This window comes from Leptonotus elevatus, chromosome 1, assembly GCF_054856555.1.
Source record: "Leptonotus elevatus isolate MCC_2025b chromosome 1, RoL_Lele_1.0, whole genome shotgun sequence".
Lineage (NCBI taxonomy): Eukaryota > Metazoa > Chordata > Actinopteri > Syngnathiformes > Syngnathidae > Leptonotus > Leptonotus elevatus.
The window spans coordinates 30668748-30691855 of record NC_141239.1 but is presented as its reverse complement, the minus strand read 5'-3'; the positions used below and the strand labels follow the sequence as shown (position 1 = coordinate 30691855).

General features: G+C 41.1%; 1 protein-coding gene and 1 long non-coding RNA gene across 4 annotated transcripts in view; one reads left to right on the top strand and one right to left on the bottom strand.

Annotated features, from left to right (window-relative positions):
* The first annotated feature begins 496 nt into the window (after positions 1-496).
* Positions 497-23108, top strand: part of LOC147181629 (myosin-14-like) — a 27635-nt gene continuing 5023 nt past the window's right edge. The window contains exons 1-38 of one of the 2 annotated variants that reach the window (XM_086090893.1): positions 497-618; positions 2276-2525; positions 3697-3867; positions 5307-5463; positions 5598-5625; positions 6991-7090; positions 7185-7232; positions 7309-7401; positions 7501-7564; positions 8618-8716; positions 8836-8979; positions 9855-9950; positions 10032-10150; positions 10237-10389; positions 10489-10662; positions 10743-10916; positions 11094-11208; positions 11297-11496; positions 11575-11696; positions 11880-11949; positions 12202-12362; positions 12449-12557; positions 14156-14287; positions 14357-14563; positions 16486-16623; positions 16692-16815; positions 16887-17058; positions 18433-18645; positions 19003-19147; positions 19222-19428; positions 19618-19722; positions 21047-21199; positions 21337-21585; positions 21825-22037; positions 22111-22323; positions 22443-22604; positions 22691-22819; positions 22901-22989. In XM_086090893.1, the coding sequence (XP_085947019.1) occupies positions 497-618; positions 2276-2525; positions 3697-3867; positions 5307-5463; positions 5598-5625; positions 6991-7090; positions 7185-7232; positions 7309-7401; positions 7501-7564; positions 8618-8716; positions 8836-8979; positions 9855-9950; positions 10032-10150; positions 10237-10389; positions 10489-10662; positions 10743-10916; positions 11094-11208; positions 11297-11496; positions 11575-11696; positions 11880-11949; positions 12202-12362; positions 12449-12557; positions 14156-14287; positions 14357-14563; positions 16486-16623; positions 16692-16815; positions 16887-17058; positions 18433-18645; positions 19003-19147; positions 19222-19428; positions 19618-19722; positions 21047-21199; positions 21337-21585; positions 21825-22037; positions 22111-22323; positions 22443-22604; positions 22691-22819; positions 22901-22989 (5420 nt within the window). Of the gene's footprint in view, positions 619-2275; positions 2526-3696; positions 3868-5306; positions 5464-5597; positions 5626-6990; positions 7091-7184; positions 7233-7308; positions 7421-7500; positions 7565-8617; positions 8717-8835; positions 8980-9854; positions 9951-10031; positions 10151-10236; positions 10390-10488; positions 10663-10742; positions 10917-11093; positions 11209-11296; positions 11497-11574; positions 11697-11879; positions 11950-12201; positions 12363-12448; positions 12558-14155; positions 14288-14356; positions 14564-16485; positions 16624-16691; positions 16816-16886; positions 17059-18432; positions 18646-19002; positions 19148-19221; positions 19429-19617; positions 19723-21046; positions 21200-21336; positions 21586-21824; positions 22038-22110; positions 22324-22442; positions 22605-22690; positions 22820-22900; positions 22990-23108 lie in introns of those variants that run through there. The other variant, XM_086090904.1, reaches the window with a different exon arrangement.
* Positions 2236-4190, bottom strand: LOC147181630 (uncharacterized). Of its 2 annotated transcripts, none has more exons than XR_015096667.1 (3): positions 3969-4190; positions 3591-3863; positions 2236-2543 (listed from the first exon to the last, which is right to left on the bottom strand). It is a non-coding gene; the product is annotated as an uncharacterized LOC147181630 (long non-coding RNA). The 2 variants fall into 2 exon arrangements; XR_015096666.1 differs by having other exon boundaries at positions 3591-3834.

Here is a 23108-nt window from a genome sequence, read left to right as displayed (position 1 = left end):
CCCATCCCTTTCATCCTCTTCATCAGTGGCATCTACCTGCCGTGAGTGCTCCGTCTGGAATCAAGACTTTGTCCTGCACCAAGGAGCCGAACAGACCTGAGTACAGTGAGTGGCATTTTCTTCTTTATGTTTTTCACCTTTCTTTACTTTACAATTAACTGACTTTAAATGATTTTAAGATAAACAATGACTTTTAAAATACAAATGTAGTCCTATGAGTGACTTTTGGATGACTTCAAAGTTTAATGTGAAAACTTGTTAACTGATTTTTATGAGAAAATGTGCATTTTTCCTAAGAGGAATGCCATAAAAATGCCACTGTCAGGTACTGTTGGTCACCCTCTGGTGCCCTGAACTGTGGTGTCACAGTTTTGGTGTAAACGCCAAGCTTGGTTGGACACGGGGGCTGTCGCACCTTATAAGGTAGCACAGTGGCCGCAAGGTGCCCATCGGCCCTCGGTGGGCTAGCGGGAACCAAATATAGGACCGGCCAAACATGGGCATCCAGGCATGGTACATCGGTGTTATCCTCACTGTGATTTTTCTGGCTTTTTGGCGACTCTGCAATGGGAGGTCAAAGCGTCGAATGCCTCATTGTGGCTTCCACGGAGAAAGGCAGTAAGTAGCATCGTATTGAAATGCAGTCAAAATATAAGTGAGTGTGATTTAGAGTTGTTCAGTAAAATCAATCAGAATGAGTTTCCATGGTTTTGTTGTGCTGTACCATCAGCAAGCCAGAAAAAAAAGAAAAACTGACCTTATTCATGAATTAGAGTTGCGGAAAATCTGACTTAATTTTTATAAGATCAGGATTTTTTTCACTTGAATTTTTTTTTTCTTGCAAAGATGTAACTTTTTCTCCTTAAGAAAAAAAACAGCCCAACTTTGTATAACATTCTTTTTTTTTTTTTTTTAAAGGTTTTGGTTTTGAAAAAATATATAATTTTTAATCAGCAGATCTGATGATTACTAACTTCTTATTTAAATAAAAAAGAAAGTGATCTTGAAAATATTACTGTTTTCTTTGGAAAAAAAAAAATCCTAGGAAAAATAGTACTTTTTTCTATCAATAAATGTTTTGTTTTTCTCAAAAAGATGCACCCTTTTCCTGCAAAAATATATTAATGTATATACACGAGACTACTACTATTTTACTCCTGAAAAAGTCAACCATTTTGTCTCGATAATGTGTCTTGATATCTTATTTTTATTGAAAATTTTGACTTTTTTTGGTAAGATTACAACTGTCGTTTGATTTCTGAAATCTTGAAAAATATGAATATTTCTCAACAAAAATATGACAATTTGTCTGCAGAAATACTATTTTTTCTCTTGAAATATCCAATATTATTCTCAGAAAAAAAATATATATTTTGAGAAATTACTACTTTTTTCTGTTAGGGAAAAAAATTGATCTTTCTGAAAAGATGGGCACAGCTGAGACGTTGAGGGGGTCCGGTTTGGTGGCCTCTGTATTGCATCTCTGCTTTTTGCAGATGATGCGGTACTGTTGGTTTCATCAAGCCGCAATCTCCAACTCTCACTGGAGAGTGTGAAGCGGTTGGGATGAAGATCAGCACCTCCAAATCCGAGACCATGGTCTTCAGTCGGAAAAAGGGTGGAGTGCCCTCACCGGATCGGGGATGAGATCCTGCCCCAACTGAAAGAGTTCGGTGATCGAGATCAGTGCAGCGTCTGCAGTGATGCGGACTCTGTATCGGTCCGTTGTGGTAAAGAAGGAGCTGAGCCAAAAGACAAAACTCTCCGTTTATCGGTTGATCCACATTCCCACCCTCACCTCTAGTCACGAGCTGTGGGTCGTGATCGAAAGAACAAGATCCCGGATACAAGCGGCCGAAATTATTTTCCTCAAGGTAGGACTCAGAGTGGAGTTACTGCTCTAAGAGGAGCCAGATGAGGTGGCTCGGGCATCTACAGTAGTTGGGATGCCTCCTGGACGCTTCGTTGGTGAGGTGCTCTTGGCATGTCCTACTGGGAACAAACAAGAACACACTGGAGAGACTACGTCTCCCAGTTGGTTTGGGAACACCTCGTGACTCCCCCTAAAGAACTGGACGAAGTGGCTGGGGAGATGGAAGTCTCCGCTTCCCTGCTAAAGCAGCTGCCCCCGTGACCCGAGCCCGAATAAGTGGAATGTAACCTTTTCACCTGAAAAACACGTTTTCAACAAACACTTCACTTTCAAAAGATGACTACATTTTTATTTTTCCACGTTGGGTCATGCTGTTCCGTTCTGTTCGGTTGTGTTCCCCAGGCCAGCCATCAAGCGGACTTCCCTGCGAGCGTTAGAAATCGATCCAGCTTCTGGCGACCATTTTGACGCGCACATTCTCAACATGGCGGACTCGGCGTTGGCGGATGACAGCAAGTTCCTGTTCCTGCAGAACGACTTCCGCAACAGCGGCGTGGCGCAGGCCGACTGGGCGGCCAAGAAGATGGTGTGGGTGCCCTCCGAGAAGGAAGGCTTCGAGGCCGCCAGCGTCAAGGAGGAGAAGGGCGATGAGGTCTGACCTATGGTTTTCCTTCATTTTATGACAAAATTCCGCTCATTATTCTGACACTTTTGATTGACGCTCAATGTAGCAAAGAATATGAGGGCCACAATCACTTTTACTATAGAATAAAGTTAGAATCTTAGGAGGAATTCGTTTTTTACATGGGAAAATGTCACAATCCTGTGATATTATGTTTTACTGTAAAAAAAGAAACCTCTAATATTACCACATTTTATCCTTGAAAAATTAGGACTTATTTCCTTGAAAACTTCAAGACTTCTTTTTGGACTTAATTATGGTCACACTGCTATTTTTTCCTCTAAAAAAATATGACTTATTTTCTTTTCAGAAAATACAAGGTTGTTGTTTTTAAGAAAAAAATACAAATTGTGCGTGTGATTGGTACCTTTTTCCCTTTTTAAAAAAATGCACTTAAAAAATAAAGACTATTCTTTAATCTATAAAATTACTTATTGTTTTCCTGTCAATAAACGGGCTTAAAAAATATATATAATAATAATAATAATAATAGTAGTAGTGATACAACATTCTCCTGGTAAATCTTTTTTTTCTCTCAGAAAACACAACTTTAAAAAAAATATTTTTCTCAAAGAACACATTTTTTTATCCTTTTTCTCCCGCCCCCCAAAAGAAAATATATAAATGACCATTGGTCCTCGTAAAAATATGGCTTTTGTCCTCCCCCAAAATTTGACTTTTGGGGGTGAAAATTAAAGTATTTTACAAAATAAATAAACAAATAAATAAATAATAATAATAATGGAAAATTACCCCATAACATGAAAAATGTCTATACACTTTGATTATTGAAACATTTATAAAGTTAATTATTATATTAATTAATAAAAACATACTTCTCAGAGGATTACTGCTGTTTTTTTGTAAAAAAAGAAAGAAAAAAAAGCTACTTTACTGTCAGTGGAAATATATATATATTTATTTTTTATTTTTTATTTTTTTACCCAGAATTAGTTTATTGTGAGAAGAGTCACTTTTTTTTCTTGAAGCATGGTATGTGTTTCTTTTTTCTGTACAGTAAAAGTATTACAGTACCTTTGTAGAGCTGGTTCTGTCATCTGATCTGACTGTTGGCCCAAGCGTCCATTGAGGATGGTGGCTGATTGCCATGCGTGCGTGTGTTGCGGTTGCACGTCTGCAGGTGCTGGTGGAGTTGTCCAACGGGCGCAAAGCGACGGTGAACAAGGAGGACATCCAGAAGATGAACCCGCCCAAGTTCAGCAAGGTGGAGGACATGGCTGCCCTCACCTTCCTCAACGAGGCCTCTGTCCTGCAGAACCTGCGAGAGAGATACTTCTCCAGCCTCATCTACGTGAGCCCCAAACAAACACACATTGCACATCGATGGCATACATAGTGTACATTTTCCTAATGGAGCTGGTTGGCGAACACGGGTCTCCTCCATTTACTTACATGGCAAGGATGGGTTTGATTCCAGCTAGGCATAGCATGAGCAGGACACGCTAACATTAGCGTTCAATTTTGTCAATTGACGTCATGGCAGCCGGGACATGATGATTTACATCGCGCATACCGCTGGCGTCGGGCCGAAACCTTATATTGTACAATTATCACTTCTCAGGAGACCCTCAAAACGGCATGTTTGTTCAATCATTAATATGACATCTGCAAAGAGATCGGTCAATCATTTGTAAAAATAACACCCACATGTGTGGACTGACCAATAGTAGGCTATAAATCTTATTCAAAATATAAATGTTACCAAATTGTGACTTGTGATGACAATATGGTACTTACAATACCACATCACTTACTTTTTACAATCAAATGTCTCTGAAAAAGATTTTTTCTTAAAAAAGATATATATATTCTTGGAAATATAAGTCTTTAGTTATAATGCAGTCTCAAAATCGAAACTAATCTTGATTCTTTGGGGGGGGGGGGGGGGTTGGGGCGAATAAAAACAAAACAAAATTTTCTTGGAAAATTATCACTTTTATTGTCAAAATAAGATTATTTTTTTTAATAGTTGAATATTTTTTTCTTGTAAATTATTAGTTCGATTTTAAGTATTTTTTTCCCCACCCAAAACTCGTCTTTGCTCCTTTATTTCCATAATGTTTTGCTAAAAATAATCCATCTTTATTTGGGATATATTACGTTTACTTTTGAAAAATGACAACTATTTCTTCTCAAATTCTAAACTTTGTTTCTCAAAATTATAAAAATTTATTCTTGTAAGACTTTTTTCTCAAAATTACTTTATTTTATAATATTAGGTATTTTCCCTATTACTGCTTGAGTGACTCCAGTATTTTTTTTGAAACACAAGCAAATCATTTAGGTCGGCTTGAGAACATTCCAGGTAGGCTTGATTCTCCCTAAAATAGGCCTAACGACGCCATTGCTTGAGTCTTAAATCATTGCACCTTTTTCCTCAATATATTTCTTAAATAATTGGCTTTTTTGTCTGAGAAAGTTACAAGCTTGTTATTCACAAAACCAGAAGAGCCTTTAAGAACAGAGCCTTTGTAAAATTGGGGATGTTCAGGAAGGATCAACGGGCTTATGTTTGCCTTTTTCCACTGGATCGCAGCAAGTCTAGGGCTAAGGTTTGCACTTGTGCCGCGAAGCTCACCCGAGGTGAAAACGACCCACCAAGTCCTTATATGAACACATCCACTGAAGCTTAGCCCCGTGCTTGTGTTGTTTTCCCTAATCTCCTCCGTAAAGAATATCATCTCCTGTGGGTTTTGGGATGTTTTGACGCGTTGTTGTTGCGCACCGCAGACATACTCGGGTCTCTTCTGTGTGGTGGTCAACCCCTACAAGATGCTGCCCATCTACTCAGAGAAGATCATCGAGATGTACAAGGGCAAAAAGCGTCACGAGGTTCCACCTCACATCTACTCCATCACCGACAACGCCTACAGAAACATGATGCAAGGTCAGCCACTTTCCCTTTCCATCATCGCCTTACATGGAGCAGTGCCAGCACACCGTGATAACTGTGCCATATTTATAGACCGCTAAGCTCTGCTGGCTCATCTTTGGTCTGTTCTGCTTGATTTCCCTCTGCAGACCGCGAGGATCAGTCCATCCTCTGCACGTGAGTCCAACCGAAGCATGCACGAACAGTACTACCAATAACACACAAAATATCCTAATCCAAATCAAACCTTTGGGAAGAACAGTAACCCAGGTTTGCAGCTGGTGTCATCCCAGGACCCCAATTTTGTCTTTAAAGTCATAACACCAAATGTATTTTTCAAATTGAGGGAAAACTTTACACTCAATAAATAAATAAATATCTTTAAGATGAATAAGGCCGTAAATTAAGATTGTTTTTCCATAAAATACTTTTTTTCTGTAAAAAAACAAACAAACATATATATATACTATACTATAAATACATATTAAAAAAAACAATTGGTGTCATCCTAAGACTCCAATCTTGTCGTCAAAGTCATAACACCAAGTTTATTTTTCAAAATAACACAATAAAAAATAATAATAATAAAATAAGGCCGTAAATTAATATTGTTTTCCATAAAATATTTTTTTCAATTAAAGAAAAACTATAAATACATTTGTATTTTTTATTTTACAATTTTATTTTTAATATATAATTTTATTCTGACCTTTTCTTACAAAATTCAATTTTATTCAAGAAAGAACAACTTTTTTTTCTAATTATGCAACTTTGTAGTAGCAGTGTTAAAAAAAAATCCTGGGAAAAAAATTAATTTTTGCTATATAATTTTTTTCTTTAAAAAAGAAGACTGTATTCTTACTTTATTATTTCTTTTAACTTTTTTCTCAAAATTATAAGACTTCATTCTAAGTAAATTTCTCGAAAAAGTAAGATTTTATTAATGTCAAATTACAACCTATTTCTCAACAAGATACAACTTTACTCTAAAAATATTACATGTACTTTTCTTGTAAAAAAAAATTAAATTGGATTTTATTCTCAAAAGATCCTAACATTCTTTCACGAAAAAATAAAAATGTATTCTCACAAGATATCACTTTGTTTTCTCAAAGCAATGACTTTTTCATAACATTCCAAAATTTCTTGAAAAAGTACAATTTTATTCATGTAATATTTTAATTAAAAAATACAATTCTACCCTTCAAATATGTTTTTTTCTTGTACAAACTTAACTTTAATCGTGAACTTTCCTCAAAAAAGTATACATTTATTCTCCAATTTATCTTTCAGAATATGACACCTTTATTTTCTCTTGAAAAGTGCTACTTTATTCTCAAGATTACAGATTTTTATCGCCAAATATGCTACATTTTTCTCAGTGATGTGTAATTTGCAACAATCTGTCCGCAACACACCCAGAATTTGGCCTATTTTATGGTCTCGGCCGTCCAGTTGAGAATCACTGTAGGTGATTAAAGTAAATTAAATATTAAATTTAATATTATACATTAAATATAATGTCTCTCTGGTGACATCTAGTGGAGAGTCTGGTGCGGGCAAGACGGAAAACACCAAGAAGGTGATCCAGTACCTGGCCGTCGTGGCCTCCTCACACAAAGGCAAAAAGGAAGCAAATCCTGTGAGTTTAATGAATAATACAGGATCAAGAAGAGAGCCCTGGGGTGCTCCACCTGTATTTATAACATGTGACATGATTTTGTTGTTTTTCACAGCCGGCGCAACAGCAAACACAACAACAATCATCCGGATCGCTGGCTTATGTGAGTATCAAATCACTTTTAAGATACCGCCAAGTTTCCACCGAGATGCTAACGCAGTTCTCGCCTCGGCCCACAGGGGGAGCTGGAGAAGCAGCTGCTGCAGGCGAACCCCATCCTGGAGGCCTTCGGCAACGCCAAGACCACCAAGAACGACAACTCGTCACGATTTGTAAATTGTCAATCAGTTCGTAAGTTGACACTCGCCACAATTTTGACGGGGCGTGCCCTCAGTAATTAAACGTGTCCTGTGATCCGATTGTGTCCGCAGGGAAAGTTCATCAAGCTCAACTTTGACGTGACAGGATACATGGTCGGCGCAAACATTGACACGTGTATCCTTGTCCACAAATACATTTAAAACATAATATGGTATCACACAATGGGGCATGGGTTTAATAAATTAAATAGTAAACGGTTATTGTAAATTGTGGATGCAAACATTTACCAATTTTTAAAAACTAAAATGGTCGGATTCTTGCACAATTAATAATGTATTTGGGGGGGTTATTCTATAACATTCCAACTTGAAAAAAAATCACAATATTGTGACTTTTTTGTGGCTCCAATTTCATTCTCATAGAGTTTAAGATTGCATTTCTTTAGGAAATATGATTAATCTTGTCGGATTACAATTTTTGACAACAACAAAATCGGACTCATCGTGTTTTATAACTTTTTTCTTGAAAAAAATACAAAATTACTTTCACAAGATTCCAACTTCTGTTTTTTCCCCCAAATCTAACTTGATTCTAGTTTTCGAATTTCATTCGCCGTATTCCAATTTATTTTCTTGACAAATTAAATTTTTGTTTTTCCAGAAAAAACAACAACATTATTCTTTAAAGTTAGTACTTTTTTTCCACAAACTTTATTCTCGTTACAGTACAACTTTTTTCTAGAAAAAAACAAGATTTAATTTTTTGTAAAATTCCGGACAGGGAAAACAACTTTATTCTGATAACATCATGATTTTTATTTTTCTAGAAAAAATATGGCTATTGTGGTAAAATTGTGACTTTGTTACTGACAAAATCCAATTTTGATGACATTATATACTGTACGTCAATTTGACATGTCCAATTAAAGAAAATCGGTCTTCATTTTCGCAATACAGTCCGCAATTACGATGTCTTTTGATTCTTGTAAGATTACAACTTTTCTCCACAAAAAACGTATTTTTTCTAAGATTACCATTTGTTTCAAATTTTTTTCTTTCTAGTCCATTATGATCCAAACACGTATTGTTAGGCTTAGATATCCATTGACAAAAAGTGTATTGCATAATTTAGAGAGCAGAACAATATGTGTTTTTGTTCTGTTTTTATTACTATTATTATTATTATTATTATTAAACAAAAGATTGAAGTTCTTCTTGACTTGATCAGACCTTCTGGAAAAGTCTCGTTGTATCCGTCAGGGCAACACAGAGCGAGCCTTCCACATCTTCTACTACATGGTGGCCGGAGCCAAAGACAAAATGAAAGGTGAGCAGACAACCAAATCAACTGGAGTCCTTTTCAGTCTCTAGTCTAGAAGGTTGCCAATCATCCAGTTGAACTTCAGAAAACAAGCTGGATTTGACTTGTATTTGTTTCTGTTTCAGAGGAACTTCTTCTGGAGGGCTTCAGCAGTTATCGTTTCCTTGTGGCAGGACATGTGGAGGTTGCCGGCATTGAGGATGATGAGCTGTTTGTGGAGACGTTGGAGGCCATGGAGATCATGGGCTTCACAGAGGAAGAGAGAATAGGTACCCCCTAATATCTTCTAGGCCCATCTACACAGCAGTCTGTCAAATCATTCTGTTTGAAGTCCAGTTCTAAATGTTAGTGAGTTCTGTACAATTATTTTCCAATCAAGGGCCCCTCCTACCTTTCAAACAACACTAAAATTCAAATAGTTAGACCTTGATATGAGGGTTAGGTCTTCAGGTACCCCCTTAGAGAAGGTTCAAAGAACTACCAATGTGGACCAATATCAGAATGGAAGTTAGGACCAGTTCCTGAGGTTCCACTGAGCAAGACATCCAAGTGGTGTTCCTTCCTCCCTAAAGCCAAGAAAGCGTTATGGTTGCCCTTGGTGACTCCGAAACACAAATCCAGGTTCTGACACCAGATGATTCTGATAGTGTTACACGTTCTCTGAGATGCAAGGAACTGTGAATGCCAGATAACAGCTATGGCCCACCATGCAGAAGATCATACCAGGATGAAGGTTGTGAACAGGTTTTTAGTGTTTGCACCAACTCGTGCTCCTCTCTGAGGAAAACCATTAATTCTTCTTCTTTAGAAGCAATAAAGTCAACAGAACTTTTTAGTTGAACCTGGATGACTCTAAAACACAAGTTCAGGTTTTGATACCTGATGGTCATTGGTCCTACATGGTGGTATTAAATATTCTCCGAGGTTCAAGGAACAGTGAATGCCAGGTAGCAGCTGTGTAGTTACAGAGGTTCCACTGAGCATGACACAGATCCCAACCTGTTGTCCTAAGCTTTAAAGCCAACTGAACTTTTGGATTCGGGCCTTGGTGACTCTGAAACAGAAGTCCAGGTTATGGGATTCCGATGGTGTAAAATATTCTGTGTAATAAACTCGAGTGTATCTTTGCTGTCCACTTCTGTAGGGATGTTGAAGGTGGTCTCCACAGTTCTCCAGCTGGGCAATGTCAAGTTTGAGAAGGAGCGAAACACAGAGCAGGCCACTATGCCGGACAACACAGGTACGTCAAACATATCTCAGACTTTCATTTAGACTCTCAAGAAAATCTCAATTCTTCCTTGTCTTTCCATGTTGGCACCAGCTGCACAGAAGGTGTGCCACCTGCAGGGCATCAACGTGACTGACTTCACAAAGGCCTTCCTGACGCCCAGGATCAAAGTGGGCCGGGAAGTGGTTCAGAAGGCTCAGACCAAGCAGCAGGTGGGAAGTCCGGCAAAAACAGAAACCAAGATACAGGACGTTCTCATCAAAGAAGTAACCTTTTGTCTTCTTCTCCGTCCCACCAGGCTGACTTTGCGGTGGAGGCGCTGGCTAAAGCCATGTACGAGCGTCTGTTTCGCTGGATTCTGGCCCGAGTCAACAAGACTCTAGACAAGAGCAAGAGGCAATCTTCATCCTTCCTGGGGATCTTGGACATCGCTGGATTTGAGATTTTCGAGGTGACCGATCAGCTTGAGTACCACATTCTGTGTCTCTATCCAACTTCTCCTTAACTGTTTCTTTCTTTGTGACGCTTGCCTTGCTTTGGTGCCTCCTAGGACAACTCATTTGAGCAGCTGTGCATCAACTACACCAACGAGCGTCTGCAGCAGCTCTTCAACCACACCATGTTCGTCCTGGAGCAGGAGGAGTACAAGCGTGAGGGCATCGACTGGAACTTCATCGATTTTGGCTTGGACCTGCAGCCCTGCATCGAGCTCATCGAGAGAGGGGTTGGGACCAGCATTTGTTTTGTTTTTCTAATCATCTAAATGTGAGATTCTGTCCTTGAAAGCATTTGTTGGTGTTCCAGAACAACCCGCCGGGCATCCTGGCTCTGCTGGACGAAGAGTGCTGGTTCCCGAAAGCTACGGATATCTCCTTCGTGGACAAGCTGTTGAGCACGCACGGCAGTCACGTCAAGTTCGGCAAACCCAAACAGCACAAAGATAAGCTGATGTTCACCGTTGCGCACTACGCCGGGAAGGTAAGAATCACCCAACCTGACCAACTAGACATTGGTTAGGGTTCTACGATTCCGAGCAAGTTAGCACTACCGTGCCACTCTTGTGATCTCATTGAGGTTGTCCCATTTACACGTCTGCTGACACGTGTTGCAATACCTTTATGTTGTTGACACACGGTGTTGTCCATTGCCTGCCAGGTGGACTACAACGCAGCCAGCTGGCTGACTAAGAACATGGACCCACTGAATGACAACGTGACCGCCCTACTCAGCATCTCATCCAGCAACTTCATCCAAGATCTGTGGAAGGACGGTCGGTTTTCAGCAACTCTTCCCCTTTTTTGGGTTTCCGGAGCCTGGACCTCTGACTCTGTCCCCCTGTGTCTTCTTACGCTCATTAGCGGATCGAGTGGTGGGCTTGGAGACCATGGCCAAGATGTCAGAGAGCTCCATGCCCACCTCCACCAAATCCAAGAAGGGAAAGGGAATGTTTCGTACAGTGGGCCAGTTGTATAAGGAGTCCCTGGGGAAGCTGATGACAACGCTGCACAACACGCAACCTAACTTTGTGCGCTGCATCATCCCCAACCACGAGAAAAGGGTACACCAGTACACCCTTACATGCATACGCCCATTCACACCCGCACACATGGCGCTGATTGTGTTTGCGCTGCTACAGGCAGGTAAAATGGATGCCAGCCTGGTTCTGGAGCAGCTAAGGTGTAACGGTGTGTTGGAGGGGATCAGGATCTGCAGGCAGGGATTCCCAAACCGTATCATATTCCAGGAGTTCAGGCAGAGGTACAAACACCTTGTTTATGTTCTTCTTGTTCTTGTTCCTGTTTTTGTTCTTCGTGTTCTTGTTTTTCTTTTTATCATTCTTGTTGCTCCATTTGTGATTCTTATAGTTGCTGCTATGTCATGATTGTTTACATTCACCATATTGTTACTTTAAGGGCTATTTTTTTCCGTGTTTGTGCGCAGGTACGAGATCCTGGCAGCCAATGCCATCCCGAAGGGCTTCATGGATGGGAAGCAAGCATGCTGCTTGATGGTAAGATGAAGATGCATATCAACACATCAACCACCAAGAACCTATCACGCTGCCTTCCTGCCACATCAGTGCATCGGAAATTGGAAGCTGGCAAATTTATATGGCTGCGTCCACCACTCATTCCATATTGATGCCTTTCTCACAGGACAGCAACACAGGAAAAAAACTGCTTCAATTGAAAGTCTGAAAGAGGCTTATGTGGGCCACCAAGTTTCGGAATACATATTGATGGTGCTGTTTATTGTTGTCCAGGTGAAGCATTTGGACCTGGACACCAACCTGTTTCGCATCGGCCAGAGTAAGATGTTCTTCAGGACGGGGGTGTTGGCTCAGTTGGAGGAAGAGCGAGACCTCAAACTCACCGTGATCATCATCTCCTTCCAGGCACAAGCACGAGGCTTCCTGGCCCGCAAGTAAGACACACACCAGTACTAATACCGTCAATGGCTGTTTTGTGGATGTACCTAGTAAAGTGTCTGCTTTTATTTTCATCTCTTAGGGCATTCAGCAAACGTCAGCAACAGCTAAGTGCCATGAAAGTGATCCAGAGGAACTGCGCTTGCTACCTCAAACTCAAGAATTGGCAGTGGTGGAGGCTCTTCACCAAGGTTTGAGGCTCACAGACACATTTCACTCCAAACAAAGCAAAATGCTAAGCTTACATAATGTACACGTCAACGCGTTAAAGTATTTGCGGTGAAGTTACTAATACAACCCCTATACACTAAAAAAGCAACCATCATATAGCAACATTTAAGATGTCGCCAGTCCGATTAGCTTTCTAGTCACAAGGTAGTGTTAGCTTTTTGGCTAGCGAGTTGATAACAGTATAGAATTACAGTATGTGTGCCTTTTATTTCGTATCAAAACAAGCTTGTAGTATAACAGACTAGCCTACTCCTATTCCAACCAGGACAACCTAATTAGCCGTGTTAGCTTAACTTGTTAGTAGTGTTGGAAATCATTTCTTTGATTTCTGCGTGTTCAAATAAAACTCAAAGTTGAAGTCTCGTGGAGAAGTTTGCCAGCTTTATTTCAGAGTCTGAAAGACATCTTAGAACCTGGCTCAAACAGCTCTGGTCCAAAAGTGTGTCATTCTCAAAATACACTCACTCATTTATACAAAAACAGTTCCCTCCCCCTCTCTTCCTGCAAAGACAATAGTCTTCGAGTCTAGACACCCCCCATTCATCCTGTCAGCAGAGTGAAATACAATTAGGTTATCTCACTCCAGTTGGGGGTAAACCATTTGCCCCCAGCGCCTCCTGGCACCAGGGATTCACGGCAGACGGCCATTTGGTCAGACACCTCTCATTTTTATCTTACTTCAATTCCTGTTTTCTACTTAAGATGGGGGTAAACCTGGCTCCGGGGATATTTATGAACGCCCTTTGATATGCAGTTCCCTACAACCCTGATTTGAATGGACTCAGAAACCTTACTTCCTTAGGATAAGAACAAAAGACTACAGATTAACTAACATATGGGGAACAGTTGTAACATCTCTAACTAATATCAAAAACACTTTGAAAAATATAAATTGAAACAGAAAAACAATGTTAATAATCTAACAGTAGCATAATGTTTTTTATCATATTTGTTAAGGAGTTAATAGCAATATAGCATTATTTTGTACACATAATACAAGTGCATTTCTTTCTTACTCCATTGTAGACAAAATGGGGTGCCTGTTGAGTCATATAACTAAATATGTTGCAACCCGGAGCACATAGCCTTTAGTTGAACTTGAGAATTTTGATTAGCAAACTAACAACAGCGTTACTGTAGTTGCCAGACAATATGAGTATGTTGCTTACCGTGGAGCAGACTCTGCCTGTGGATTCCTATTATGGCCGCAAATGTGACATTCGTAGTTAGCCTCTTTAGCTTAGCATGGCATTTCTATGAACAAGCTAACAGAATAAAATTACAGCGTTTGGCAGATAACATCCAGTCCACTTCTTACCTGGGCGCAGACAAAAGGTGCACTTGTTGATTTTTGATAGCTTTGAATGACTTTGCAGACTGCTGCAGAGATTTTTTTCTGAAACTGTATTCATCTGGGACCTCAACTGTTCTGTGCTGTGATTGGCTAATTTGCTCTGGGGCCGAAGTTGTGGCCAACAATATTACAAAAAGTTGTTTGGGGCAGACAATGAATGGTGTTGCCTCTCGATTTTTGACGATTATTGGCGCTCTCCTCCAGGTGAAGCCCCTGCTGCAGGTCACCCGCCAAGAGGAAGAAATGGGCCAGAAGGACGAGGAACTCAAGACGGCAAAGGAAGCGGTGGTTAAGAAGGAGGCGGAACTCAAGGACATCACCCAGAAACACACGCAGGTATGAACCTTTGCAGACCTTCTAAAAAAACAATCCTGATCTAAGTATGAGTGCGATTTTGGTGCGCAGCTGATGGAGGAACGAGCCCAGCTGGAGAGCAAACTCCATGCCGAGACGGAGCTGTATGCCGAGGCCGAGGAGATGAGGGTGCGCGTGGAAGCCAAGAAGCAGGAGCTGGAGGAGGTCCTGCATGAGATGGAGGCCCGGCTGGAGGAGGAGGAGGAGCGCGGTGCCTCCCTGCAGCAGGAGAAGAAGGACATGGAGCTGCAGCTGCAGGTTGGTTATTACGCACATGCATTGCATATCAGTACCCATTACAGCAAGTACACTCTAAAAAGAGAACTGTTGAACCAATTTAAGATTACAAATTGAATTGATGACCAACTTAAAAACTTTGCTTCAATTGGTAACACACGATTGAATTAAGTTAATCCAAAGTGAATGTTAAATTGAATGAATTATCATTAAACTTATTATATTCACTTTGGATACATTTATGCAAGTGAATATATTAAGTTTAATGAACTCATAATTAATTAAACTTAAAGGTGTATTCAATGATCTTCTCAAAAAGTAGAAGCCAGACCATCCTACCAGCTCTCCTGTTCGTCCGGGGGAAACCTAGTAGCCATGGATGCAGAGTGCAATTCGAGGCGTGCCGCCACACAGGGTGGAATTAAACGTTTGACTCCGCCCACACGGATTTTACAAAATGGTTTAAACACATTTTTTTAAACAAAATTTGCAGATTTAATGAAGTGCCGTTTTATGGCGTAAAGTTATTTTTTAAAACACATTATGGAGCATCGAAAATTACAAACACTCAAGCCTTAGTCAGCCGGGGCGGAGCTAACTAAACGGTTTGAGGAAGAGGCGGAAGTGCAGTACTAAATGTCTCCAGCATCCCTAGACAGTTGAGGTTAATAATTGGGTTTCGGTCAGTTTTTAATTTTCGCTGTTCTACAAAGTGTTCAAACAACACTGTAAGCGTGATGTCATAAAATGGCACACAAAGCCGCCAGGGCAATAGTTTAACAACAAAGAATGAAAGAAGAAGGCCGTTTGAGGCGTGTGGGCGGAGTCAAACGTTTAAGTCCAGCCTCGAACTGCACTCTGCATCCAGGGCTTACTTGGGGAAACGACTACACTCTAAAGATGGGGAGTGATATGTACTTGAAAAATCCTAGTAAAGTTGATGAAAATTTTACAAGGAGGAAAACTTTACTAGATTTTTTCAAGTAAATGTCAGGAACGTGCAAGCTCGTCTTCATCTTCATCAGTCTCTGCAGACACTCACTTCATAGACGGATGTCCTCTCGCGGCTCTCAGCCATTTTCAAAGCATGCGGTGAGATCGGTGGAGCTACAATGATGAATGGCTGAATCCAAAGCTCAGTGGCTACATGCTACAAACACATGTAGTGCGCATGAGCAGCTCGGAACGAGCACGCACGACACCGTTACGGCAGATTGATGGGACCGAGAACCAATCGTTACGATGATCCACCCGCAAGATGCAGCGACAAAAGATCCTTGAATACACAATTCAATTTGTAATCTTAAATTGGTTGAATAATTCTCTTTTGAGTGTATTTTATATTTAATACAGAAAGTGATTAAAATAAGACATAATTGGCCTATCGGGCATTTTCAATTGCACTCGATGAATCCTGCCTAGCAACAAGTGACTGAGAAGTGGGTGGGTGGGGGCGGGCTAACCAAGTAATTTGGTTGTTTTTATGTTGATAATAATGGTAATGTATACCCACCAAGTCAAAAATATTGAAATACATTTGAATTTTTTTTATTTAATATTCGTAAATAGATTTTTATTTTATTTGTCATTTCATAGTGACTATTTTTAAATGTTTTTATTTATTCCAATTTTTTGTGTTTTTGTGTTTTCACTTGTATTGTGCATTTTGGTCATTTTATTTTGTTTTATTGTATGTTATTTTTGAATGTATTTGTGTATTATAGTTATATAATATCAAAATAATGCTATGTAGTTATATTTATTAAATATGTGTTCTTTTTTTCATTTCTTGTATTATTTACATACCGGTACTATTTACTTACTTATGATATATCGTATTGATTTTGTATGTAATATATTGGACAATATTTAATCAAATAATTGTAATTAAACCTTCTGAAGTTTTAGCATTGAAGAGCTTTTTGAGTTCTTTTTTAATGCAGAATATGGAGGCCCACTTGGCGGAAGAAGAAGATGTTCATCAGAAGCTGCAGCTCGAGAAAGTTGCCGTGGAGGGAAAGGTGAAAAAACTGGAGGAGGACGTGCTACTCATAGAGGACCAGAACAACAAACTGCAGAAGGTACGAGGCCTTTTGTGTGACCATTGCTATGCACATTTTATTTTATTTTTTTTAAATGGTCTTTCTAGGAGAGAAAGCTTCTGGAGGAACGGATGGCGGATTTAAACTCCAACCTGGCCGAGGAGGAAGAGAAGTCCAAGAATTTAACCAAGCTGAAGGCCAAGCACGAGTCCATGATCTCTGACTTGGAGGGTCAGTCACCAGAATTGAAGATTTTTCTCCAACGACCGTGTTCAAATGTGTCCTTCTTCTCTGGTGGCCAGTGCGTTACAAGAAGGAGGAAAAGGGTCGCCTGGACATAGAGAAGGCCAAGAGGAAGTTGGAAGCCGAGCTGGCCGAGCTCCACGAGCAGCTGGCCGACCTCCAGGCGCAACTAGCCGAGCTCCGAGCGCAGCTGGCCGCCAAAGAAGACGAGCTGCAGGTCACGCAGGCCCGGTATGTCAGTAATTGGGAGTCCGCAAAATTATTAAACTTCGCCTTTGATTACAACTGACAAGCTAACTACTATCGTTTTTGGTGCTTAGGCCAAAGCCCCGTCTAATATAAAAGTAGTGCTTTGGGACCATCTTGTCGCATCTTAGCACTATGGAACTATGTTGAAGTGAGCGACAGGGCTGGTGGAGCTAGATAGGCAATCATAAACATTTGAAGGGGGTTGCATCAATTAGTGAAATCCCACAAGAATAATGGGGAATTACTGGATGGTCTTATTATTATTATTATTGTTATTATTATTATTATTATTATTAGAAGAGAGAGAGAAAGAGAGAGAGAAGTATTTTTCAGAAAAATACAGTGTTTTTTTTCCAATTACTCGTTAAAGTATGACTTTATTCCATTGTCAAACCTCAACTTTAATATCAGCACGTTACAATTGTATTATTTTAAGATTCTGACTTTTTATCTAAACAAAATGTCTGTTCTTATATATCTTGAAAGAAAATCCCACTTTACAGTATTCTCTCAAAAAAATATTCATTTATTAGTAACATTACAACATAAGATTACATATAAGATATGAAATGACAGTTTCATTAGGAAAAGATCTGTTCTTGTTTTTATCTATCAAAAAAGAAAAAAATATTCTTATAACATTTTAACTAATTTGCTCACAAAAACATATAAAAACTTTCTATTTTAAATATTGCCATGGTCCCAAAAACTTATTTATACGTGTTTTTAATGCTAGAGTATACAGAAGGCTTTGATGCAGTCTCTGACCTGAAGATAACGCTTGAAGCAATAGCAAAAAACGTCCAGCAGGTGACAGCAGAGTATAAGAGATCAACCAGGGCCATGTTGCATAAAAGCTCCTTTCCCCAGTGTTTTAAACAGATTTGTGAATAATGATGAAACTTAGCTATATTTTAATGCTAATTGCTGCAAAACGGAAATAGATACAAATATATTTTTTTGTGCTGATGAAAGAAGAAACTCTAAACTTTCTTTTGGTAGGTTCCATGTTTTTATAGCAATAGAACACAATATTCTGTGGGCCTTGCAAAATCAGCCAAAATCCAGTAAAACAGCCGGGAGCAAAGGGGGTTGCTTCAGTGAAAATGGCTGCGAGTGAATTAATTAACTTCTTTTTTTCTACAAGTTTTTTTTACCTGGAAAATAGGCAATTTATTAATTCCTGTGGCATTTTAGAGAACAAATGATAGTTACTGTATGTTTATTTGGCGTTAAAATTATGAGCGGGTCCTTGGAAAAATGGCATCCTTGGACCCCCAAAAATTGCCAAGCCTTGTGCTAAAATACAGTTCGTCTTACCTGAAGATCCGAGACAAATGTTGTGGTCTTGCACAGTTTGGACGAGGAGACCAACCAGCGTGGCCTGGCAGTGAAGAAGGTTCGGGAGCTGGAGACCCTGCTGTCCGAGCTCCAGGAGGACCTGGAGGCCGAGAGGTCGGCCCGGGCCAAGGTGGAAGCGGCCAAGCGGGACCTTGGGGAGGAGCTCAACGCTTTGCGCTCAGAGCTGGAGGACAGCCTGGACACCACTGCAGCACAGCAGGAGCTAAGGTCAGTCTCCGGTCCATGGCGTGCAAGATAATCCAGTTTATACCCTATCAAAGTTAAATGTATATTCTGGGTTTGTATAATCTGGTCTAGTCTACTGTATTCACTTTAATATAGTTTGGGTTTGTCTACATTATACGCCAGGGTTTGGGTTAAGGAGATTTCTCATATTAATCAGTTTATAACCTCGGTTACATAATATTCAGGGCTAGTTTATGATATTCTGTTGGTATATTCTGGACTAGTATACCATATTTCTTTGGGTGTATTCTGAGTTTGTCCAGTGTATAACGCACTTTAAACCTCTGGCTTTTTTCAAGCCTCAGCCATGTGTTCACCAGTTTTTGGCATGTTTACCAGGGCAAAGCGTGAGCAGGAGGTGGCCATGCTGAAGAAGGCCATTGAGGAGGAGGGCCGCAGTCACGAGGCTCAAATCCAGGACCTGAGGCAGAAGCATGGCCAGGCGGTGGAGGAACTCTCCGAGCAGCTGGAACAGGCCAAGAGAGTAAACACCTGCCACACAAACCAAATCTAGATGTTTATGCACGTCATTAATGGTGTGAAATGGGCTCCCGTCAGGTCCGAGCAGGTCTGGAGAAATCCAAGCAGGCCCTGGAGAAGGAGTCTTCAGACCTGACTGCCGACTTGCGCTCCTTGGCTGCCGCCAAGCAGGACGTAGAGCACAAGAAGAAAAAAGTGGACGCTCAGCTGAACGACGTCAACGCTCGCTTCAATGAGAGCGAGAAGCAGAGGAACGAACTCGGGGAGAAAGTCTCCAAGATGACCGTATGTCCAAATAGATGGCTAGACAGTCAACCCTCACTATTGCTATTCATTGTGGGTTTGGGACCAAACCGTAATGGAGTTATGTTCTACAGAAAACTTTGCAAGTAGATGAGTTTGTGAATTGCAAAGACTTTACTGAAGCGGAAAAAAGCGAACACTTTCTTTCCTCTTGTGTTGTGGTCTTTCAAGGTGGAGCTAGAGAACATGGGCAGTCTTCTGAATGAAGCTGAGGGAAAGAACATCAAGCTGAGTAAAGATATTTGCGGGCTGTCTTCGCAGCTACAAGACACTCAGGTGAATGACACTCATGTTAAATGTAGTACAGTGTGGCATATTGAAAATAAATTAAAAAATGAATAGCTCATAGGCTAAAAAGCAGCATGTTTAGCTATGACAAAATGTAGTGTATCTGAAAATGCATAGGACTAGATGAACTAAAAGCTAGCTAAGATGTAAGCTAATAGGCAAGTTATCACAGCAACAAGACAGTGTATCTTCATTGTAAATTAATTGTAAATAAAAGACCGAAAATAATTTAAGCTAGCTTACACAAGCTATCTAGCAGGCTTCTCTCTCTCTCTCTCTCTCTCTCTCTTTTAGTTATAACAAAGTCCTTTGGTTTACTTAAAAAAGTAACTTAGCTTATGTTAGAGTATATCAATATTAAGTATTGTACTCTTTGCATGTTCAATTAACTGAATGGTGAGATCCTGGTGAAGAAGTCCCTTTGCAAAGGTAAATAATTAACAGAAGCTTCTGAGGACAAAAAGCTGATGACACTGAAGCCGTGTTCTATCAGGTTGTCTGTCTCTCCTCCGTGGGGCATCAATACTTATTCAGAAAAGTGGGAGACTAGAAGTCTCCTCCCATCAGCCCACAACACACCTGGTTACAACTGAATGAATACAAGAGAATCTGTTCCCATGGGTATAAATCAGATTAGAAAAAATACAATAACAATAAGCCTGACTCCCTTCCGACCAGTAGAGACCGGCCCTCCCATTTAGAGATAGCGAATGAATGTTTGAACTCGTTGCCCTTCCTCATGAAAGTAACACAGACAAGAATACAATTCATTGAGCCTACACTGAGTCAACTAAATCCAAAACGGCTAAAATATAAATTAAAACTAAAAAACAATGTTAATAACTCATCACTTACTTTATTTTTGTTGGGAGTATTTCAAAATAAATAAAACTAAATGACCCTTTTCCTAAAGCTAGCTAAAGACAGCTAGCTTATCACTTGATATGCAATGTTGCTTATTTGTAAATATATAAAGGAAAACAAAAAGGCAGCTAAAGCATAGCTAAGTTAGCACTGTTTAAATTGTAAAATGTACCTTAACGTAATATAATAAAAGTTTGTTGCTTTTATTCTTCTTTTTTTTACAAAACAATTTCATTTTAACCAAATACAAATGAACTAATGCGTATAAGCTAACAGGCAGCCAGCTTCTCTATGTTTTTCTGTAAGAAAAATGGATATTGCTACTGTAAATAAAACTAAATAAAACAAAGCCACCTAGCACATGAGCTCACAGACTGGTGGGTTTGGTTGGTTGGTGTTGTTGAGTCCAACTTTTTTATTTTTTGTGGTGGTGGTGATGACCCTGCAGGAGCTACTGGCCGAGGAGACGCGTCAAAAGCTGAACGTGGCAGGACGTCTGCGGCAGATGGAGGAAGACCGGATCAATTTGACGGAGCAACTGGAGGAGGAAAGCGAGGTCAAGCGGGTCTTGGAGAAGCAGGTGTCGAGCCTCAACATGCAGGTCAGGAAACTCATGCATAAAAGTCTCACCAAAGATCATTTACGCAAGTACAGATACTGAATGTGAATATGCTGTGACTGAACAACATTGCATGACTTGACTTACGCCATCTGACCGCCTCTACTCTCCATCATCAGCTGTCTGACTGCAAAAAGAAGCTGGACGAGGCCGTGGGCTCAGTGGAGCTGCTGGAGGAAGGCAAGAAGCGTCTACTGCGAGACCTGGAGGCGGCCAACAACGAATACGAGGAGAAGGCCTCTGCCTATGACAAGCTGGACAAGAGCCGCAGCAGAATGCAGCAGGAGCTGGAGGATGTCCTCATGGACCTGGACGGACAGAGGCAGCTCGTCTCCAACCTGGAAAAGAAGCAGAAGAAGTTTGACCAGGTGAGCTTGTGGCGACATCGCGGGCTTGGAGATCAAGTGGGAACTACTTAACTTGCCAAAGCCCTGCTTTTATTAACGGATTCTGGATTCTTAACAAATGGTCTTCAATATTTGATACCATAAGAGACTTTGAATACCTCTCCATAACCTGGAACCACCTTACCGCTGACCTCGTCCATCCCAACATTCCATCCTGTATTATTTAACTCGACATCTCCTCTGTGGCGCATGTTCTTTAGATGCTGGCCGAGGAGCGAGCGGTGTCCAGCAAGTTTGCCGAAGAGCGAGATCGAGCCGAGGCGGAGGCGAGGGAGAAGGAGACCAAAGTGCTGGCTCTGTCCAGAGCGCTGGAGGAGAATCGGGATGCTCTGGAGGATGCGGAAAAGACCACCAAAAGCCTCCGAGCTGAGATGGAGGACCTCATCAGCTCCAAGGACGACGTGGGACGTAGCGTAAGTCACCACAAGGCCACAAATTCTAGAACGACATTTTGGGAGGATTGACGCAGATACTCTCCGCCTTCAGGTCCATGATTTGGAGAAGGCCAAGCGCGGCCTCGAGGCCATGGTGGAGGAGATGAAAGCGCACATGGAGGAACTGGAGGACGAGCTGCAGGTGGCCGACGACGCCAAGCTGCGTCTGGAGGTCAACAGCCAGGCTCTCAAAGCCCAGCACGAGAGGGACCTGCAGGCCCGTGACGAGACCGGCGAGGAGAAGAGGAAGCAGCTCCTCAAGCAGGTGGATTCATTCAATATGTTGATAGTTATAAAGATGATATTTATGAAAAATAAACCAGAAATTGGAAATTGTGTATTGTGGGGGAAAACAATCAATTCAAATTGCGATTTTATTGTCAGGTGCGCGAGCTGGAGTCAGAGCTGGAAGAGGAGAAGAAGCAGCGCGCTCAGGGCTCGGCCGTCAAGAAGAAGCTGGAAGGCGAACTGAAGGACATGGAGGACCAGCTGGAGGCCACTAACAGGGGCCGCGACGAGGCGCTCAAGCAGCTGCGCAAGATCCAGGCCAGTTTGCCCAACATTCTCGTCAGGTTCCTCACCTGGCTTGCACCTCGGCTAACCGCGTCGACGTCTTTCTTCCCCACCCTCAGGGCCAGGTGAAGGATCTCCAACGGGAGCTGGAGGACTCTCGCGCGGCCCAGAAGGAGGTCCTCGCCTCGGCCAGGGAGACGGAGCGCAAATCTAAAGTCACGGAGGCCGACGTGGTGCAGCTACATGAGGTACGACGGATGTATTATCAGATTAAAAACGTACAAACTGTTCAAGTCAAATCAAGCATTTTTATTGAACTTGTCGTTTAGATGCTGGCGGCAGCCGAGCGAGCTCGAAAGCAGGCGGAAGCGGAGAGAGATGAGCTGGCTGAGGAGCTTGCCAGTAACTCCTCCGGAAAGTGAGCGCACCTCACTTCCACTTTTTAAGTCGTGACAAATGTTTCGGTTATTTAGTTTAGGCAACATCCAAAAATCTGTGGGATGTACGTTCTTGAACGCACCAACCCTCGAGACATCC